General features: G+C 46.1%; 1 protein-coding gene and 1 pseudogene across 1 annotated transcript; one reads left to right on the plus strand and one right to left on the minus strand.

The window, feature by feature from the left end:
* Positions 1 to 13,280, plus strand: part of LOC8080257 — a 32,858-nt pseudogene extending 19,578 nt beyond the window's left edge.
* LOC8065960 lies at positions 14,992 to 16,210 on the minus strand. Its single transcript, XM_002447378.2, has one exon. The coding sequence runs from the start codon at positions 16,156 to 16,158 to the stop codon at positions 15,271 to 15,273; it is 888 nt and encodes a 295-aa protein (XP_002447423.1). The 5' UTR covers positions 16,159 to 16,210; the 3' UTR covers positions 14,992 to 15,270.

Below are 23,098 nucleotides of genomic sequence, written 5' to 3' on the forward strand. Positions count from 1 at the left end.
GTGGTGGTCGATATGGAGAAAAAGAAACATCAGTTTCGCGGGCTGAGTTACGCCAACTACAAAACTCACTAGTGGAGGCCATGGAGAAGATGTTTGATGAACGTCTTCCTTTGGTGCGCGGTCGCACTAAACAACATAGCTCAGCCAACTCTCGCCGTGGTCTCTTTGGCCACAGTGGACAACATGGAGGAGGTGCTCATGGGCATAGCATTCGCCCCCGTGTGCTCATTGATGATGAAGATTACTGTGTGTCCCCCAAAAGAAAAATTCAGCAAGAGTGCCACCAACCAAAATTGAGTGAGAGAAATCAAAAGGAAAAGATGAGACATTCCACCATACGTGAGAAAGAGTGGCACCAACCAAAATTCAGTGAGAGAGTTCAAAATAAGAAGATGAGAGATTCCACAATATTTGAGGAGAGCCACAAAACTCTATGTGAGAGTGATCCACAAAAATTGAGAGAAAAAAGAGATGAATCATGTGAGAAATTATTTACTTCTAACATCATAATACCTTCTATTCTTGTTCCTTTTGCGATGCAGGTTCATGAAGAAAATGATGTTGTGAATTATGATCAGCCCCCAATCTTCGATGAGGAAGAACAAGTGATTGTCAATGACAACGATACACATGCATATGTGGCTTCACAAGACGTTGAAGTAATTGTGCATCAAAACCTATGTGAGAATGAGAGCCACATTGCCAAAATGAGAGAGAGTGAAGACAAAGGAGAGTGGAGTGATTCCACCCACTATAAGATTGAGAGTGTCAACAATGAGAGTGTGAGGGATACACCACAGAAAAATAGATATTTAGAATGCAGGCCAAGTGAGAATATCTTTGAAACTAACACTCTCATCTCTACTTCTAGTTTTGTCTTTCCAAATGTGCAGATTGGTGATGAGAATAGGGAAGAGATGGATGCTCAAGACAACACCATACTTGTTGAGAGAAATCAGAAGGTAGACATTCAACTAAACCCATTGTGTGTTGCCCAAAACCTAAACCATGACATGGATAACGGTAATATTTCAGAGGTGCAATCGTTGGTACTTGCACCACCAAAAAGTCTAAAAGTTATTGAAAATAAATCAGATTTGAGTTTGCAAAATAAAATGGCATGTAATTATGATAATACACATGGTTTAAATGAGATTAACCATACACGAAATATTTGCACTGATTTGATTATTTCACATGTTCACCCGTGTGCTGAAATTTTGCAAGTTGATAACCAAAGTTCAATCATACATGATCTTTTCTATGGTTTGATATGGTTCATGTACATGATGATTTGCATTCACATGTGTGATACGATGCATTATGTTTCAATACTCATACATCTTAGAGATGGCTGCACATTTGTCAACCCTTTAGTTAATTCATCAAAACCATCTAAGATCAACAATGAAGGTAAAAATTCGGAGATTCAAACCTTGGTACATATAGAATCATTGGATTTAAAATACATGAAAAATAAATCAAATCTGATTGTTCAACGCATACTGAGTACTTGTGATATCACTGTTTCAGCAATAAAACATGACCAAAATATTTGTGCTGATTTGACTCGAACTCATGTTGATACAAGTGCTGAGTTTCTTTTTGATGAGAGTCTTTGTGCTTTGAATAATCCTTGCAAAACTTCATATAACAACAAACAACACCTCATCGAGTCGGTTAGTTATGCTGATTTGTTTACAAGGATATCTCCTCTTGAATGTTTGTGGTATACTATGCTTAACATGCCTATCAATATCGAACAAATGCTAGAGAAAATTTCTAACATAACATCTTTGAGTTCAATGAATACTAATAGCTTCCAGTTTACATTTGTCTTGATTGGAGAACATGTTGTAGATACCTTCCAGGTTCATGCAATTTGTGTAACATATAACAAGCTTGCTGATTTAGACTCAACAATGTTGAGAGATAAACAAAGTGAGAAATCTTTTAAGATGCAACAAATGCTTGGTGCTTATGGTTTCGATCAATTCATGTTGTCAGCATGTTCGTACCATCCACTTAAAGATAGAAATCTTGTGCAAAGCAAAGCCTATACACCGAAAAGTTATTCATCCACACCTTGGAGCATTGAGTTTAAAAATTATACTTCTAAACCATTGAATAAATTTTGCTGCCACAATAATTTTTGGAATAACATTAGTTCTCAACATCCATTTGATGAAAAGTTTGATCTTCTAAAGATAAAACATGACAACATGAATCAAATGATTGGATTGGAAGAAATTTTTGTGCTACCATCCTCTAAACTGTTTGCAGGTTCACCAAAGTTGAGAGAATGTTTCTTACATGGAAAAGGAAATAATGCAAAAATAATTCAAAATGAAACAAATGAACAGAACAAAAGGAATGATTATTGGAATTATCAAGTACGTCCACCCTCTATTTTGTCTAAGCTGTTTTCAGGTAAACAAAAGTCGTGGACGACTTTTCTTGAAGGGAGGGAGGATGATGAGACCATACCAAGGCAATCTACATTCAAGCATCCACTCAAGGTGAAAGCTAAACTTAATTCCAAATCATTTAGGTTTCCACATACAAGGCTACTACTTGGTTTATATGATTATAGATTCAAACACCTTGCTATCATGGAACAAGAAGATTGCGATGTTATCACAACATTACAAACCGATGGCCTAGCACAACTATTTGGATCAGAAGAGTTAGAGTCGAGGACGACTCCTTTTCAAGAGGGGGAGAATGATATGACCATGCCAGCAAGCAAGATGTCACAAGCTCCAAGTCCAGCAAGCAATATGTCACAAGCTCCAAGTCAAGCTACAACCACTCAAGTTTTACCTACACCGACACCAGCCCAAATCATCGATGGACCGGTTACACGTAGTCGTGCAAAGAAGCTACAACAAGAGGTCCACGCGCTACTTTGTGAGATTCATTTTAATGTTAATGAGAATTATATTCTACCTAAGTGTTCTACCTTGATTGTACTCAGGTATATAGAAGAAAAGAAGGATTAATGGGACCCTAAAGAACGAACCAGTGCAAGTCCTAGAAGACACGTCAAAAACGGACCAGTTGAAGTCAAAAACGGACCAGTGCAAAGAAATCTTCATAACTTTTTAATCACAAAAGCTATGAAGGCCCATGAGGACTTGTTGGAAAGCTTGTCGAGTCTACTTTCTAATGAATCTAGTGGCAACCAGTTTGGATACTCCATATTGCCTGCAGACCAGAATTAGTACAGACTGCTCAGAAGGTCAACAGTTTGTCGTGACAGAATGTTGGTACAACTTGCCATGCAAAACTGTACCAATGTACAACGTTTCGTGGTGCATGGCATACATTGCTGGAAAGCTCTTCGAGTCTAGTTTCACACCTGAGAAACGGTTCGTCATTTGGAGTTTCCAATTAAAAGTTATGGTCAATTTATTGGAAACTGCTCTGGAGGCCAACAGTCACGCGAAGCCACTTCGGGAATCCATTTCGAAGGGACCTTTCACATTGCCTTCTCTCAGAAACTCTATTTCGTTTTCATACCAATCTATCAGGGCTGTTGCTAGTATAAATATCCCCTACCTCTAAGCTATCAGCAATCTTTGATCATTTGATAAACTACATGATATTGCAGCCGTGCTGCTGAGTGCCTTACTCAACCTTTGTTCTTCCTTGTTCTTCTTGGACTTGTGAAGAGAATCCTCTGGGTTCCCCTACTTCGTGCTCTACGGCTACCGTTCGGCTGCGCCGTATTGTGTGGATTAGTTCCGGATTGTGGTTCTGCGGTCGTTCGGAGATCGAGTCGAAATCTTCATGGTTTCGGTGCCTCTCTCCCCGTCGCTTGGTCGCATCCAACCTTTGTCAGGTATAAAGCTAGTTACCCGCTGTTCGCAGCAAGTTATCCTTGTTCTTTTGGTCTACTGTCGTGAAGATCGGGCCACCCTCGTATCGATTCATATCGGTAACCTATCACCACGGGAACGAACGGGAGGCCGAGCGGGCTCGGGGGCAGGGCGCCCGCCCTCCCCCTTGGGCGCCCGCCCAGCTACAGAGTTGGATCAAGACTCTCTTTCGGGATGATCTTCCACCGACCTAAAGGATCAAGGATAACCGTTCAATCAATGTCGGTTTGATCCAACGGCCCAGGTTCACTTGAGGGGACTATAAAACCAGACCCCCTGACCCCTGGAGGAGGCACCCCTTGATCATTATTCATTATTCTTAGACAGAGCAAAAGCTAGGGTTTACAGATGAGAGCTCTCCTCTCTTCTATAAACTAGAGTAGATCTAGATAGTAGCAAGATGGAGAGCGAAGGAGGATTAGAGGAGAGGCCGGCCTGTCGGTTCTTCCTCCGGTTGTACTTCGTCATGATCAAGCTCTAATCAAGCTTGCTCATGGGATGACTCTGGTAATCTACTTCTAATTCATTATGCAATTACTAATCATGTATGTTCTGGTTCACAACTCTTTTGAGTACTTCTAATCTATAGGACCCTATAGGTTAGAGTTGTAGTATAGGTGTAAGCGTGGTGCTTAGACCTAGATTACTTGTGGATATCCCCTGTCTAGCTGGATCGTGTGGTAGGCCGCGTAGGTGACAGTTACGTTGGTCCTCTGTAGTCCACCTCTCGTTAGCAGGACGGGTAAGGTTTATCGGCCTATGGATAAGCATCCTTTGTGGTGTAATCTTATCACGTGGTTCGTCCCAGACATAGACATACCCCTTTGAAGTAGAGAAACCATAGTTATCCTCTCTATTCTGCTACCATCGCCCATATACTAGATTGCTCTACTCTCTACTCTATATTTACCCATTGTTATCTTACCTTTAATATTGTTCTTATTCAGTTCTACCATCTTTCCTGTTTACACTTATCTATCTATCTTGGTTAAGTTAGAGCGTAGTTGGTTCTCCCGTTTCCCTATGGATACGATAAAACCTTTAATTGGGTAAAAGGCTACAACGGTATTCGTGCGCTTGCGGATTTATCTGTGTGCGTATAAATACCATAGTACACTCTAGTGCCATGCTAGGGATGACAACCTAGTATTCAAGTGGTGTTAGCAAGTGTCAACAAGCATTTTCTTCAGCTGGGTGAGGTCCTTGGTGTAGGCCACACACCCGAACGTGCGCAGATGACCCATCGCTGGAAGACTCCTCTGCTTCAGCAAAGCACAAGCCATGGCCACCACCGTCTGATTTCAATGCTCCACGACTCCGTTCTGCTACGACGAGTAGGGGGCGGTGTAGTGGCGCTCGATTCCTTCGTCGGCGCAGTAGGCCGCAAACTCCATGGCGGTGAATTCATGACCGTTGTCGGTGCGCAACACCTAGAGCTTGCGTCCGCTCCCCTTCTCAGCTACAGCGAGCAGCAGGAAGTAGTGCCTGCCACCCGGAGTTGCCGGTGAGATTGAGCCACAGAGATCGCCGTGGATGAGCTTGAGCGTCTCCTGCGCGCGGTACTCAGCTTCCGCCGGGAACGGGGCTCGACGATGCTTGGTGAGGATGCACGTGTCACAGAACTACCCGACATGGGTGTTCGCCGGTAGCCCACACACCATGTCATTCTTAGACAACTGCCGGAGCGCGTCGAAGTGGAGGTGGTTGTAACGCTCATGTTAGCGCCATGCCTCATCATCCTTGCGTGCGGCGAGGCAGAGCGGCTTGGCCTGGTTCAGGTGTAGGACATAGAGACGGTTGGCACCACGGCGCACCTTGACAAGTAGCCGCCAGTGTCGGTCCTAAATCCTCAGAACACCGTGCTCAATCTCCACCTTTGATCCACCCTCATCCAGTTGGCTGAGACTCATGATCGAGTTCCTGAGCACCGGGATGAATAGGCGTCGTGGAGAACCCGGTGCTCCCCGTTCTTTGCTTCGAATATGATGGACCCGACGCCATGGATCTCCACCTTTGACTCGTCGCCGAACCTCACCGATCCTCTGGCTGATGTGTCTAAGTTTTTGTAGAGCTCGCGTCAGCCGGTCATGTGGGGAGTTGCACCGCTGTCCAGGTACCACCCGTCCATCTTCTCTCCATTGCCGGTGTCGAGGTAGGCGCGCGTACGGGGTTCCTCGAGGTCAAGGCAGCCAGTCTTGGCGCAGAAGATTGAAGCATGAGCCTTGCTACAGCTCCCTTCTGTGTCGAGCTCCAGGAATCCATGCGCGAGGAAGGCAGTAGCGTCCTCATCCACTTGGGCGACGTTGGCGGCGGCACTGCGCTCCCGATTGCGTCGGGGATGAGGACAGTCTCGGGCCCAGTGGCCTCCTTGATGGTAGTTGAGGCAGAGGTCATCGCGATTCGCCTTGCGTTCACCGTCCGCTCCTCCTGCCTTGTCCGCCTGCGCTCCTCCGCCATCGGCTCCCCCTCCGTCGCGATCGCCGCGCGGCTTGTTCTTCTTGCCACCACGGGGACGTCGTCTTTTGTCCTTGGACGGCCCGGCTGCTTCCTTCTTCTTCTTCTTGTCGAAGGCCCGCCACTGTTCGGCGGTGTACAGAATCTTGCCGCCGGTGTTAGCGGATTCGGAGTCATCCGCCAGCTCTTGGTCATGGACCGACTTGAGCCGGCCGGTGACGTCCTCGATGGTGAGCGCGTCGAAGTCGAGCAGGGTCTCGATCAAGTTCACGATCTGCCTATACCTCTTCGCATGCATCAAAGGAGCTTTTCGATGGCGCGCTCTTCGGTGAGGTCGGTGTCACCGTTCAGCTTCATCTGCTCCATCAGGCTGCTGAGGCGCACGGCGAAGTCTTCGACATGTTCGCCGGGCTGAAAGGCGAGGCCTTTCCACTCCCAGCGAAGGCGCTGCAGCGTCGCGCGGCGTACTCGGTCACCACCGACTCTGCGCAGCGCGATGGTGTCCCACGCCAGCTTCGCCGTCCTCTTGTTGGTGATGGAGGCCGCGATGTCGAGTGGGACAGAGGCGTCCTCATATGTGATGCCACCGAGATGAACTGCATCCCAAAGATGTCGAGCTTGGAGCTTTACCTTCATCAAGAGACTACACTCGTGGTAGTTGCTCTTGGTGAGCATCGGCCATGGCGTCCCAGCTCTGGAGTCGCGGTAGCCAATCTGCGGCACCGACGAACGACCACGACGCCGCTCAGGGGACGGTGACTGGCGGCGGCGCTCGGGGGTGCGCGATCGTGATCCCGCGGAGACTGCGTCCTCCTGCTCCAGCTCCTGGCGCAGAGCGGCCGCGGCGGCAACTGTGGCCTGCGCCGCGGCTGCTGCCTGCTGGGCTGTGACGGCCGCGGCCGCCGTCGCTGCCTCTGCGGCAGCCAGGCACGTCCTGCGGTCATCTCCTCCTGCACCAAAGGCTCCAGCGCCCCGCTGCTCCACCGTTGATGCTGCAGCTGCTGCTGCGGCAGCGGCGGCTGCCCGAGCGCGAGCACTCTCGGTGGACATGGCTCTCTCTGGGTAAACTAAAGCTCTAGATACCAATTGTTGCCCAATTCATAAAACTCTTGGATCTGGGAAAGCCCAGAAGGCAGCTTGGCCCTTGGCCACTTGGATTGAATTGTAAATGGGATTACAGGGTGCAATAGAGGGAGAGGGGTCTGCCACTTATATAGCAATGTGGTCAGCCACCAACTCTAGAATATGCTAAAGCAAAAAGCAAAGATGCCTGCTCCAAACTGCAACCAAACTGATGAATGGAGAGGGTGGATGCAGGTTGGTGATCTTACATCATTTCTTTACTTCTCTTTAATAGTGTGATTTTTAGCTATATATATATATATATATATATATATATATATATATATATATATATATATATAGGGATTGTCGATAAACTCCTGATTGTGCTGACATATCAAATGCTTTTTAATAGCTCCAGTTGTAATTTGGCTTCTCAAGTGTCTAAAATATCCCATATGCAATTCCAGGTATTATTTATGATGTACCACTATTTCGCTGCCTCAGAAATATACAATGCAATCTGTTGGAAATAAAAGCAATTTAGCGATGCATAAATTAATTCCGACAACAAGGAAAAGGCTAACAACATGTATCACAGATATATGAATCGAAACTAGCACTACGATTTGAATCGAGTTCACAGAATCTAGTGCTAGCAACAGAAATGATATGAAACCGAATAACACAGAAAGGATAGACATCCTTACAGTGGGGTTGTCGGTGCGAAGGAAGAAGAAGAAGAAGACCGTCGATGGAGATCGTCGAACACCGGGCGTAGTGGGAAGAAGACGTCCAGCGAACAGTCGTGACGGCGCTTCCCAAAAACCTGATACGCCCCTACCCCGTGCAGGGACGCGAGGAGACGTAGGCTTCGGAGCCTGCTCTCCCGACACCGATGGCACGTCGGCGACGGGATGGGGAAGACGGCGGCAGCGCAGTAGTGTGGCGAGGAAGAGATGAATCTCTAGTGCAAAGGACGACGTCTCGCCCCATATTTATACACACGTCGCACATAGCAAATAGGCAAGCAATCAATCACCGTATTATGGAAACTTTACCTGCCGTTTACGCACTTGCCATAATACAAAAATACATGCTTACCAAATAGGCCAGCGCAATCTCCTCCATGCATGCAAAACTTCCAAGTAGCAAAAGGAAGCCGCGCACCCGCAAGGGTTGAAGCGGGAAATCGCCGGACCATTCACGCGCATGTCGTGCATGCGCACCCATTGGCCCCGCCCCGCCCCGCCCGGCCCGGCCCGGCGAGGCGAGGCGAGCGAGCGCGCGCGTGTGTGGTTCTTCCTTTTCCTCTCCCCAATTGCTTCAACAAGATGGAGATAGCTCAATTTTTTAAGTTGGCCTCACTCCACTTGAAGTAGCAAGGTGGGACTAAAGTCCCCACCTTTCCATATATACATGCATGTATGAGTGAGCCTTTGGGATTTATTTGGAATTGTTTGGCCCAAGGCCCAAAACATCTAACAATCCCCCACCACATTCCAAGGGCACGCGAGTCATACTCCCTGTACCACAGTACTGTTAATATACCAGCTATTCAGTGGAGACCGGTTAAGATTGAACATCCACCTATAACAACAAGATAGACCCATCCGCAACTGCACAATGGATTAGGCCTTGAATCGGCAGTTTGGTGCGAATAGGCTTCACTCGAAGTCTTGATTGGTACTAGGCTGCCATAGCCAACCCCGCGAGTGGAGCGTATAAGTCATACTAATAACTCACTTCATGAGCCTATTAAAGAATACCCAATTCTTATAAACTGCGACTAATAGTTGGGCTCACATAGGTGTGTTCTTACAAGAATACTCTGTAGGACAGTATCTTGCTATAAAGCCTCAGAACACATTAAAACAAAGTCAACCTGCCTTACAGAAATGAGAGTACTGCATCTCCAACGGAGTGGGTCAAATGAAACGATTGTACTCTCCCATTAACCAACAACTTGTTCATCCCAGGTCCTAATTCACGGGATCTCCGATCACATAGGTTGGGTTACTGCTGAGGTTAACTCACATGGGTCTCAATCCCATCTCCTTCGATGCATTGTCAATCACGGTGTGTGATAGTCCCTTTGTAAAGGGATCTGCCAGGTTTTTAGCTGTCTGGATGTAGTCCACAGCTATTACTCCGGAGCTCCTTTATTTCCCGACAGACTTCAGTCTACGCTTTATATGTTTGCTGGACTTCTTCCCATTATCCTGACTATTTGATTATCACAGTTTATGAGAATAGTAGGAATTGGTTTCTCAACCAACGGCAAGTCCATCAACATATCTCTTAGCCACTCAGCCTCAGTAGTGGTTGTATCCAGAGTTGTAAGCTCTGCCTCTATTGTGGACTTTGTAAGTATTGTCTGCTTACAAGACCTCCAAGAGACAGCACCGCCACCCAGAGTGAATATGTATCCACTAGTGGCCTTAAGCTCATCAGCTTCTGAAATCCAGTTTGAATCACTATATCCTTCAAGTACCCCTGGGTACCCTGAATAGTGAACTGCATAACTCATTGTACCTTTTAGGTAACGCATTACCCGATCAATACCACGCCAATGATCACTTCCTATATTAGAGGAAAATCTACTCAACTTGCTTACAGCAAATGAGATATCAGGGCGTGTTGCGCTAGCTAGATACATCAATGAGCCAATAATTTGAGAGTATCTTAGATGATCCTTTCCTAGCCTTTTATTCTTTCGAAGTATTAGACTAGGATCATAGGGTGTTGGAGAAGGTTTGCAATCCATATAACCGAAACGGTTCAAAACCTTTTCCACATAATGAGACTGCAAAAGAGTAATCCCATTCTCACCCTTATTAAGTTTAATATTGAGGGTCACATCGGCTTCTCCCAAATCTTTTATGTCAAAATTTTGGGATAAGAATGATTTAACATCATTGATCTCATCGATGCTCGTCCCAAAAATTAGTATGTCGTCAACATACAAACACAAGATTACTCCTTTGCCCCCACCATAACGGTAATACACACAAGTGTCGGCTTCATTTATTGCAAACCCAACAGAGGTCAACGTCTTTTCAAACTTCTCATGCCACTGCTTTGGTGCTTGCTTTAAGCCGTACAAGGATTTGAGTAACCTGCACACCTTGCCCTCTTGTCCTTGTGCTATAAATCCATCAGGCTGATTCATATAAATTTCTTCCTCTAACTCTCCATTTAGGAAAGCCGTCTTCACGTCCATCTGATGGACAAGAAGCTTATGGGAAGTAGCCAAGGATAATAGCACTCGGATTGTAGTTAATCTGGCAACATGTGAGTAGGTATCAAAGAAATCCTCATCTTCTTTCTGTGTAAAACCTTTAGCAACAAGCCTTGCCTTGTACTTTTCAATAGTACCATCAGGCCTGAGTTTCTTCTTAAATACCCATTTACAGCCAATTGGTCTGCAACCCGCTGGTTTATCTACTACTTCCCATGTTTCATTTGCAGTGATGGAGTCCATCTCACTACGGACCAAGTCTGTCACTTCTGGCGAGGCAAGACGAGCGAGCGCGCGCGCGTGTGGTTCTTCCTTTTCCTCTCCCCAATTGCTTCAACAAGATGGAGATAGCTCAACTTTTTAAGTTGGCCTCACTCCACTTGAAGTAGCAAGGTGGGACTAAAGTCGCCCACCTTTCCATATATACATGCATGTATGAGTGAGCTTTTGGGATTTATTTGGAATTGTTTGGCCCAAGGCCCAAGGCCCAAAACCTTTCCATATATACATGCATGTATGTGTTCATTGCTTGCTATGTCTGGATGACTGGATTTGGGAATTTCTCATATTACTATAAGAAGAAAGACTTTAGTATTGCAAGATTTGCTCAGGTAGCCATTCTACCTCCAACTTTGTTCTTTATACAATAATAAATTTGAGTCATCTAGATATCTTGTAACTCCACCTTCAAAATTCTGAACATCAACAACTTTACTCTTAATACAGATGATGTGGAGGGTAAATTTCTTTGCGATATCCAGTTGCATTGTCCTTGACAATGACTACATGTTGTATTATATCGCTCCAATGCATTTACTCTTATGGTATATGGATCACTATTTGTTTTCAACAAGTACAACGAGATACCATCAGTCATGTCTGTTAAGATTGCCAGTTGCTTTTTGACTGTCATTTTGATATGGGAAATTCCTGGGGTATTTGAAATTGTTTGGGCACCACTTACATTTCTGATTGGTAAGGTATCCCTGCATTTCTGTTTATATGTCACTATCATTTTCAATCATGGATCAAGAGTTGAAGACCGGGAATAAATGATTTTTTTATTCAGGCTACAAAAATCCAGAGCCTTCTAAAGTAAACTTACCCCTGTTACACGAGTGGCATTTCCGTTCTGGCCTTGATCGTTACATATGGATCATTGGAATGATTTATGCTTACTTTCACCCCAACGTAAGTATTTCAAATAGAGATTTCCCTTGAATTGCATTCACGAGTATTACGTATCCAAAATTACATTATACAGCTTCCGTTTGGTATGTCTACTTTAAGTGTTTCCTCCTTATGTTGACCTCATGTTAATCTAACATAAAACCTTCTATCCTACAACAATAAGGTTGAAAGATGGATGGAGAAGTTGGAAGAATCTGAGATTAAGGTGAGAGTATTAATCAAGGGAACGATTGTTACAATTTCCGTAATGGTAAGTTCCCTGATCTTCTCATGCTAGTGTACATGCACCGACTAGGGCGAGTGTATTTAATAAAATAATTAACTACAATTTCTGACTGTTCTTCTAGATTGGCCATCTGTGGTACGAATATATCTACAAGTTGGACAAACATACATATAACAAGTACCATCCCTACACATCGTGGATTCCTATAACGTACGTTTAACAAATTGTTATCACCAAAGAAAAAAAATCCTAACCAGTATGGCATATGGCAGAAACTTCTCATTGTAATTCACCAATATGTTTCTTACAATGTTTATGTCTGTCTACGAAATTGCACCTAGCAGTTGAGGAGTACCCATTTGGGTCTTTTTGTGTAAGTATTTAATCTTTTTTATGTTTCTTATGGCCCTTACAAAGGTATCAAGAGCAATCAAAACTAAAACTCAAGACTCAAGAGGCAACAAAATTATATCTTGGTACCTTTCTATGTCGGTTAAAAAATATCATATCTTTACCGATTTGTTTTGGTATTTGCTTCATATAGTTCGGCTCACTCCATCTATATATTTAATCCCTTGTTTATAGTTGGCTTGGCAAAATTACAATGGAGAGTTACATTTCTCAGTTTCACTTTTGGCTCAGGTAAGTGCTGGACCCAACTTTTTTATTGGGACTCCTTTTTATAAAGAAAGGTTTTATTGAAAACAAAACAATTACATCATGATGACACAACCATCTTGAGTTACTCCTGGCTTCTCATAACTATGTTACACAGCCTAAGATCTTTCACAGCAGTAGAAGTTTATTAAACTGAATCTCTGAAAGAAAATGCTGAAATGTTTCTTTTGTAGTCTCAATTTTCACACCAACCAAGCTGTGGTTTCTTTTATACAGGTCTACTATTCCAAATGGACAGCCAAAGTTGCTTCTATCTTTCTTACCAAATTATCCGTTGCTTAACTTTTTGCTTACTACAACGATATTTCTGTCGGTAAGCTCCAGCTTCAAAGCAATTTTCTTTCGACAGAATTATAAAAAGACACTCACTACATGACATATACTGCAGATATCATACCGGGTTTTCAAGCTCACAAACATACTAAAAGAGGCTTTTATCCCAATCAGGGATAGCAAATGTCTATATCAAAACTTTATCGCTGGGATTGCAAACCTCGCATACCTATATTGCAGCTCATTTATTTTTCAAAAACTACCAACTGTATAGGGAGACATCTAAGTCTACTTAACTCTTGAGTTGAGAGGCCATTTTTTTGGGTACTCTGCTCTGTCTTTAGCTATCTCATATAACTCAACTCAGATACCACATTACTTTCCCAGGGATGAAGAAAACTCCAAGTAATTAAATGAACTTGATAATTCATTTATTTTGTATGTATTTTAACTTTAGCAACCTCCAGTATTGTGTCTTAACATCAAATGAACAGTATATTCTAAGAATCATATCCATTCTCTTAGGCAGGGGCAGAGCCCAGTAGAAACAAAACTGGACCTCCCTCCGTCTGACAGAAATATTATGGCCCATGGTTCCCCACTAGGCTTAACTAATGTTACATCATGTATTGCTGCTCGAATGAACAATTTGGCCCTCTTGTTATTGGGCCTCGCTCCGCCACTGCTCCTAGAGTTGGGATACCAAACCCCTAACCAATTAAGCATGATGACTAAATTAATGCAAAGATATCTTTGTTAAGTTTTCATTGAATTATAGTCAAGGCATATATAGAGAGATGGATTCAAAAATAACATAGTCCATCCATCCAAAAAGAATACAAGGAACCAAACAATTTAAATCTAAGAAAATCTAAAAATATTAATATTTATCATATGGAATAAGTATCATTAAATTAATTATAGAATACATTTTTCATACTAAAATCTGTTTAAAGACATTAACTTTAATAATATTTTCTATAATGTGATCAAACCTAGAAAGTTTGAATTGTCTTAAACCTAGAAGTCAGTTTGTTGTACCCTTTTTATCTTTTTTAATGGAATGATACGAAATATATTTGACAAAAAAAATTAAAAAGAACTAAATCTGCCTAAGCATCCTACGCGGCAATAAATGAGAAGCCAGGCTACTATATCTTGGGCTCCATTTGAGTAGTATCACCCATCACAAGAATGTATGCTTCTAGCCTTCCACCCAACCTAACCGAATAGTGAAACAAACAATTAACTGATTTTAGATGTATGTTTTTACTGACTTTGTAAATACCTAATTAATAGAGACTTTTAAACAAATGCGGGGTTAGTCCACCTCTGAAAATAATATTGACCTCTCTGAACTCAGAAGATCTTTTTTGTGCTAGTGATCTATGACTATTGTAGCTTTGAACCAGACAACTAGCTAGCCAAGATAAGAGGTCACATGCCCATATCGATTATCGACTAGTATATTATAAACTAATATTATTATGCTATATTCTTTAGTACTATTTTAGCAGTAGGGAACGAATAATGTTATTCTCTAACAACAAAATCAACATAAGCCAATTTTCAGCAAAGCAAACAGGGATGTAACTAGAAACCGGACAAATGTCTGAAATAGCCTATGATCAGTTGCAAATAACTATGTAGGAAGTGGCAAACGTCTAGTTAAATGAGGATAAGGACAGTTGGAAATACATATGGCGTCCAAATTTATATCCTTAAGGGGGATTACTTTAGATGGGATGATGCTTGAGTCTATTCCTCAAATTTATTCGAATGGACTCATTTCTCATATTGTTTCTAATTATTAGCCTATATGAGAAAAAGAAGGATCAATTCATTCTATTCCATAAATAAGCCAAATAAAAAATTAAAGAGTTAGACGATATCGATAATGGATATGGATTACTTCGTTCCATAAACCAAACACATCCTACATTCCTGTGAACCAAATCCCTACCGGATGATGATTAAAAAATAAATAAATAAACAACCCTGGTCAATAAGTTTTATTAAATCATGCATAGATAATCAAGGAATAGATATTTTGATTCGATAGAATCAAACTTGTTCACACTTAAACGGCATGCATATATACGTGGCAATATTTTTTTTGTGACTTATACGTGGCAATAAATGAGAGGCTCTATCATGGGCTCCGTGTTGTTGTTGTCGTGCCGACACCGCCTTGAGCCCTTGACTGGACAAAGATCGACAAAGTCGCACACCGGCCGGCGCGGCGACGATGACGCCGACGGCGGTCAGGCCATGGCTGCCACTGACCCGAGCACGGCGAGCAGTATCACCCACGACGAGGTGCCCTTTTTCCATCCATCACCCCCGCCGGAACTGTCGAAGAACCTGTCCACCGTCAGGTTCCAGTCACGTACGCCGACGAGAATGTCTTGGACGGCGCCAGCGAAGAATCCGACCATCGCTTTCTCGGTGGTGCGCTCTCCAGCGAGGCCGAGCGGCGCGTCGAGGAGCGCCGTGGCCGGCCTCGCCTCGCCAGCGCCGGCGACGTACACGGACAGCCGGTGCACGCCGGCGTCATACTCGATCCACACGGCAACGCGTGCATCGTTGGGCGTGACGGTGACGTTGAGGCCGACGGCCGGGCTGTCCGGTCCATACGACCTCACCGGTCCGGCCTCGACGGACACGAGGCTGCCGGAAGCGTTGCGGGAGGTGGCGCCATCGTCGGCGTCGGACGCGCTGTAGTTGGCGAAGCCGCGGAGCCCGCCCGTGCCGTACAGCGTCGGGTAGCTGTCCCTGAGGACGACGAACGCCACCGGTGCGCCGCCGCTGAGAGCGAAGCTGGTGTTGAAGGAGGCCTCGAAGGCGGGGGCACCGCCGGTGCCGACGCGCCAGACGTCGACGGTGCGCGAGAGCAGCAGGAAGCCCTCGGTGCGGTTGAACTCGGCGAAGAGGGCGTCCTGGTTGAAGAGGAGGGACGCCGGCGTGAGGATGGAGGTGTTGCTTCCCGCCACGAGGTCCTGCGTCGTGGTGGCGTCGAAGACCGGGTAGCTGAAGGAGTCGACGTCCGCCGCCGCCGCGGCGGCGACGGAGATGGCTGCTGCTCCGACGACGACGAGGAGCAGGACAAGCCTGAGCTTTATAGCACCGGTCATACGATCAGAGCTTGGCATCTTGTGATGGATAAGATCGAGTGGCGGATAGCGTACGTAGATGCATCAGAACGGGGCTGGTCGTGCATTTTATAGCGACTGGTGTTGGAAACATTGACCAAGTCAAAGGCTACTGAATTATGCCGGGCACGTGCGGGCAATATATCGTAGGAAATGTCAACATCGGCAGCTGGTCAAAGTCAAACAGTTAAGAGGTGGAGTAGTGCTACCTATCACCTCTACTGATTAGGCAAATGAGAATGGTCGTCAGAATCGACCCCGCTAGCTAGATAGATAGCTCGTCCCAAATGCTTGCCACGCTTGGCTTTTAGTTTGACCAAAATAGGCTCCAGCAAAAAACATGCATTGTCAACAACTAGCTAATGCTTGCTTTTACGTGTGAACATAAGGGTGATATGTGCCCTTGTGTGGTTTAATTTACGATGAGTGATTATTAACGTAATCTACGATCTCGGTTCAGTATGTTACCTAATTATGTTGTGAGTTGGGTGTGCGATATGTCTCTTGGTTTGTAGTGTGTAGGTGTGGAGCTCGGAGGCGGTGGTCGACGGTGAGAAGAAGGCTAAGTAGAGACGTGTCGTGACCATAGACCCGGAGCGATGAAGGGCGGACATGAGGCTTGAACCGAGAGACCAAGAGACCGGGTGGCCAGCCGCGGTGACTGACATCTAGGACATCGGCGAGCGCAAATGTACATGAGAGTTACCGTGTTGACTAAGTCAATACGGCGGATGTGCGAGTTGAGCGAGGCTCAGGAAGACTTGGCGGGCTGGCCGGTCGAGGACGACGGTGACACGTGTCAAGTGGCGAGGAACGCGTATAGACTATAGAGTACACTACTTGGGCCGGTTTGATGGTTTGGGCCTCAAAATCATTGGTGGCGGATTTCACAGGTTTGGGCCTCACACTACTACAAAAAATATTAACAGAGGCGGGCGTTTTGAATTTCAGAAGGCGGGCAAAAAACGCCTCCAATCAAAGGTCACAGTAAACCAAGCATTAGCCGAGGCGGTTTCCATGCCGTCTCGGTTAATCAAAATAAAAAAACAAAAATCTATGGATAGGCCCACCGAGCCCATCCATGGGCCCAGCAAGCCCATCCATGTGCTGCCGCCTCCGCGCGCTGGTAGATGCAGTCACGCTCGGCCTCAATCCGTCGTCGGGGGGCCTCCACCTTCATATCCGCAACCGGCAGGGGTAGATCGGGCTCGTCCTCGCCGGATCCACGCAGAGGAAGGTTGATTTGGTCGTCGGGAGCTGGATCCATTGCCAAGAAGGTGATTCCGCATGGCCGGAGTGGATCCACGCAATTGAAGGTCGCACCACCTTCGCTGTGAGCTCGACGCATCACGTTGCCACCGAGAGAGAAGATGAGGCCTAGGCCGCGGTTGCGTCGTGCCTCCACATCCACGTGGTCAGGACGTCGCCGCAAGGCCATGCCGCATATCCACACCACCACGCTACACCTTCGTGTCCGTGAGGCAGCGCCGTGCTTTCATGCCCATGAGGCGGGGACACGGCCGCACCATGACCACCTGCAGGGAGGGAGAGGAGTGAGGGAAGAGTGCACTCAGAGAGGGAGGGAGAGGAGGGGATGGGATGGAGGCTGGTGTCGGGTTTGAGTGAGAGAGGGAGTGCGGCTGGTGAGGAAGTGGGATGGAGTGAGAAGTAGGGTTTGGCATATATATATATATATATATATAGTTATCGGGCTTCACCTGGGCCAGATGGGCCTCGAGAATATTAACCGAGACGGGGCTTATAAGTGGTCCGCCTCTGTTAATAGGACTACTTTTGAAGGCGGGCTCTTTTATAATAATCGCCTCCGTTAATAGATTTTACGAGGTGGTTTCTTGTAACTGCCTCGGTTAAGAAAAAGCGACCGCCTCGGTTAATACCATGCATTAACCGAGGCGGTTTATATTTGTGCCCACCACGGAGAGGGTTTTGAAAAGGTCGAGGTAAATAATTTTTTTGTAGTAGTGTCAAAACTCGGGTGGAAGTTCCAAGGAGGAACGGATGGCACATGGTGACATCAAGAAGTTCGCGTTGAGGCGAAGCTTTCTCATAAAGGACGCGGTAGCCATCGGATGAAAATTACTTAGATTGGACAATAACACCCTTCGGGTTATGTGGTTCGACTTAAAATATTTAGAGGTATTCTGAAAATGTGTAATAGCCTTGATAAATAAGGATGAGGGAGCCTCATCTTCCTCAACTCTCCCATTTTATAATTTCTGTCATCTTCCCTTCCCTAAAGTTTTTGAGTAAAAGAGATCCATAAATCACAAATTTGTGTAAGCACTCAGATTTTTTAAGAAAAGGAGGCCGAGGCCGAGGCCGAGTTCAGGAAGGAGAACGCCACGGGGGTGTTCGAGGTGGAGGTGGCCGTCACGAGAAAGTACAAGTACACGCTGCGAAGACCAAGTGCAAGATCGAGGCCACCCTGTCCACTCAAGCTGCAGCTCGCCGCGCCGGGGGCCACGTCCGTCGTGTTCCAGAAGGTTGACTGCGAGCTCGCCAAGTCCGACGACAATTACTGCTAGAGAAATGATGATTGGTTAGCAAATGCATTGATTTTGATTTGGAGCTCATGTGTTGTGTTCTACTCATCCTGTCCCCCCTATCGTTGGTGCTTGTTGCAATTGAGTTGAACTGTAGCACTTTCGTTTGTATTTAGTAAATATTGTCCAGTCATGTTCTAACTAATCTCAAAAGATTCGTCTCGCGAATTACAGATAAATTATAAAATTAGTTATTTTTTATTTATATTTAATGTTCTATGCATGTGTCGCAATATTCGATGTGATAGAAAATCTTGTAAACTTTTGAAATTTTGAAGCACTACTGCAGACAGGATCTTTGCCGAGGGCCTCAGGCCTTCGGCAAAGGCTATAAGACCCTAGGCAAAGAGCCCTCCGGAAATTTTCCGTCGGCAAAGGGATTTTTGCCGAGGGCCATTTGTTGGGCACTCGGTAAAGATTTTGCCGAGGGCTGACGCCGGCCTTTGGCAAAAAGAAGTTGCCGTTAGGCCACGGGCTGCAACTGACGGCGTCTTTGCCGAGGGCCCAACGTTGGGCCCTCGGCAAAGAATTTTTTAAATTTTTATTTCTGTAATTTCTTTGCCGAGGGCTCTCATGCAGGCCCTCGGAAAAAAAAATTAAAATTTTTTTCGCTAATTTCTTTGCCGAGGGCTCCTAGGGTGGCCTTCGGCAAAGTCTCTTTTTTTATTTTTTCTGAGAAATTCTTTGTCGAGGGCCTTGACCATAGCCCTCGGCAAAGACCTATTTTCTATTTTTTTTAAGAAATTCTTTGCCGAGGGCTATGGTCAAGGCCCTCGGCAAAGACCTATTTATTGTTTGTTTTTTGAATTTCTTTGCCGAGGGCTATGGTCAAGGCCCTCGGCAAAGACCAGAGAAATTTTAATTTTTTTGTTTCTTTATTTTCATCTAGACAAAAAACAGATTTATATATATACCATCACACAGGGTCCACAAAGAGCACAACAAGCACATACATCTCACGAACATCATATATATATATATATATATATATATATATATATATATATATATATATATATATATATATCACGAACATTATGTATGTACATCCAGTAGTCCACAAGTTCACCAAATCGAACCAAAGTTCCAAACTGCCGACACGTACGCACCGTAGGGCTGCGAGAACTCACCATCCTCCCCAACCGTCCTGCCTCTGCGTCGAGGGTGGTGTGTCGAAGGCTCCAGGGTCCGGTGACGTATGAGGCGGCCTCTGCGTCGAGGGTGGTGTGTCGAAGGCTCCAGGGTCCGGTGACGTATGAGGCGGGTTATTGGATCCCGCTGTCGACTGAGGCTACATAAACAGTTAGATGTTTATGTGAGATTGCAGTAATTATTCCTGGAATACAGTTACAAAGAAGTTAACTTTGACACTTAGAGGAGAACTAAACGGCGGCGGCAGCTGAGACACTGGAGCTAACATCGTGACGTCCACACCTGTATGCTGCCCCAGAGCGGCCAGAACCCTCATCATCTCGGCCATCCTCTGGTCCTGGGCCTCTCGCGCGAGACGCTCAGCCTCCAGCTGAGCAGTGAGGGCCGTGATCTGCTCCATCTTCTAGACGTTGTCGGCCTGCAAGATTACACTCCAATGTTTCAGTAATGCAAATGTAATTCAGTTGCGAGAATATTAATTTACTATGAGTGAACCTAGAATTACCTGGAGCAAAGCTAACATGCTCACTGTCGGAGTCGGCCGTGCGCGGATGGGCTGGCTGGAGCTCGTGCTCTGTGCTCTGAGGTGGCTGAGAGTGGGGGTGGTGTTGGGGTCGATGGCGGCGTTTGCGATCTAGGCCCGACCGTGCTTCCTACCGCCACCAAGCCTCATGACGGCCTCGGCATCTAGTGGCTCGGTGCGGACGTCGTACTCTGGCCCGTGCCGCTCCCGTACCGCCGACGTGTACTCCTGGACCTTAGCGTACACGTTGGGGTTGGAGTACTCCTCGCGAGGGGCAGCTGCGTCCTAGGTCCGTTGGCCTGCAGTCTGGTGAGACGCAGCCCAAGCCGTGAACATGGACACCTCGTCGTCCGGGTGCACAGCCTCCTACGAGAACAACGACAGAGGGTGAGCAATCAAGCATACATTAAACGCGAAACTAAATAGAAGACAAATCATTTACATATGATTTTTTGAAGTCGGGGAGGCTCTTGCTGCCTTGGTGGTGAGTGGCCGCTGGTCTTTGCAGACACAGTGTCCGCTGAAACTCGTGCCTGTCTAGGTAGTCCTGCGTGAACCACCTAGCCACGATCGCGACCCAGGCATCGGCATGCGCCCGACACCACCAGGGAATCACCTACAAGACAATGAGTGTTTGACAGATATGAAGATGTAATTGAATATATTAAATTCAAAAAAGAGACAATCTGAATGTTATTCATCTACCTCCAGGTACTGCTCCTGGGTCATCGTCATCGTCCGTGCCTGAGCCTTCGTGATAGTCATACTACGCGCCGACGCGTAGAAGTATATGACTGCCTGGACGCGCGCCTCGTGGTGCATGTCGGTGACATACTTCCTACAGGAGGCGTGCGCCACAGACTCAGCCAGGGCCACGTCTTCGTCCTCCACCCTGAAGTACCTCTGCACAAAAGATAATACATCCAATCATTATTTAAAAAAAAAATAGATTTTAATGTAATGGATTAATTACTGTTGTGCGAAAGGAACTTACCCAAAACTCGGCCAGTATCCGCTCCTGGGGGTTGCGGTACGTGTCGTCCACCCCTAAAGCGTACCTGTCCCAGGTGGTGGCCGGCTCACGGGCCCCCGACGCCAACTCCACGAGGCCGGGGAAGTACTTCCGGCACAGGGTACCCAAGATGATCGGGGGAGTGCGCACGGGAGTACCCGACACCAGATCCCAAGACCTGCACCAGTTAGAAAAATAAAATTATCAGTTTCTCTTTCAATTTCAAAACTATCATATGAGGTAGTTGTGATATCATTTAGATTTACTTACTTGGGCGGTATAGGGTGAAGCAGTGCCCGGCTCTGAGGTAGTGGGTATGGAGGGAGCTTCGCGGGACCTCGCTGGTAGACACCCGACGCCACGCCTCCCTCGTCCTCGGGCGCCGCGCCCTGCTCCTCGTCCTGGCCCTCGTCCTCGTCCTCGTCCTCCTGGTACTCCTCCTCCAGCGTCGGTGCCACGGGGTCTAGGGTGGGACTCCGTGGCCTCCTACGCCCCTGGCTGGTACTCCTCGTCGAAGGTCTCCCCCTCCTGCGGTGTCCTGCGCCGGCTGCCCCTGACAACTCTGCCTCACCAGTGAGGGAAGGGCGTCTCGCGTAGGCCGAGGGTGTGTCATGTCATGGCCGCCTGCTTGCCATCTTTGATCAAACACCTTCACGGTGGATGCACTTGCGCTACCGAGTTGTCCATGGAAAAGACTGAGAGTCGATTCATTTTCGTCGACATTGTAACGTGGAAGTGAGTTGTGATTGCTCGGAAGATTGGGCTTGTAGTCCTGTGTAGTGAAGTTTGCCACCTCCTCCCTCAGGTGTGCCTATGCAACGGAAGCCTCAATTCTGGCTTTATTCCTACTGTCTAATACGTGAGGATAGGTCGTCCTAATCCTAACGTAACCACAAGTGTGATCACATGTAAGATGTTTGGGTTTTGTGCACCGGACGTTACCACAGACTCAGAATTTTTTGAAATTTTTATCATAGCCTCCATATGTGATAGCATGTTATGTCGCCAAGTTTCGTGATTTTCTAAGTTTGTTTTCATTTTATATATTTAAAAAACATTTTCTCGCAACTTGGTTGACATGTTTCGAGGGGTAAACGTTCGATATTTCATGTGGCTTTCTGCATACGGCATGGAAATGCACTAACAATCATGAATGTCAAGATTGAAATAATTAAATAATATTATTTAATGCACCTGTAGTTTAAATTTGAAATTTATCGAGAAATTCAACAAATTCAAAAAATCCAAAAAATATACCAAAGTTATTTCAAAATGAACCAAACTTTGGCATGTAGTTCAAAATAGTGTAGGTGTGCCACAGAAAGAAAAAAACTGGATCAAAAAAATAAAAAAAAATTTTGCCGAGGGCCGACCCTCGGCAAAGAGTGGCATTGCCGAGGGCAGGCAGGTGGGCCCTCGGCAAAGGCTGGCCTCCGGCAGCGCTTTGCCGAGGGCTTAACGCTGGACCCTCGGCAAAGCCTAACGCCCAGAGCCGCCGTTATCCTGGGCCCACGCCGCCGAGCGCCCCGTCTTTACCGAGGGCCCGGCCCTCGGCGAAGAAGCGTTTGCCGAGGCTCCCTCGTTGCCGAGGGCCGGCTCTCGGCAAAGATTGCCTTTGCGAGTGCCCGAGATCTGGCCCTCGGCAAAACGGAAAACCCTCGGCAGTGTTGCTGTTTCCAGTAGTGAAGG

The sequence above is a fragment of the Sorghum bicolor genome, chromosome 6 (genome assembly GCF_000003195.3).
Source record: "Sorghum bicolor cultivar BTx623 chromosome 6, Sorghum_bicolor_NCBIv3, whole genome shotgun sequence".
NCBI lineage: Eukaryota > Viridiplantae > Streptophyta > Magnoliopsida > Poales > Poaceae > Sorghum > Sorghum bicolor.

Bases quoted from the DNA above. Each gene is read 5' to 3' on its own strand.
- LOC8065960 (XM_002447378.2), bottom strand. From the start codon at position 16,158: ATGCCAAGCTCTGATCGTATGACCGGTGCTATAAAGCTCAGGCTTGTC.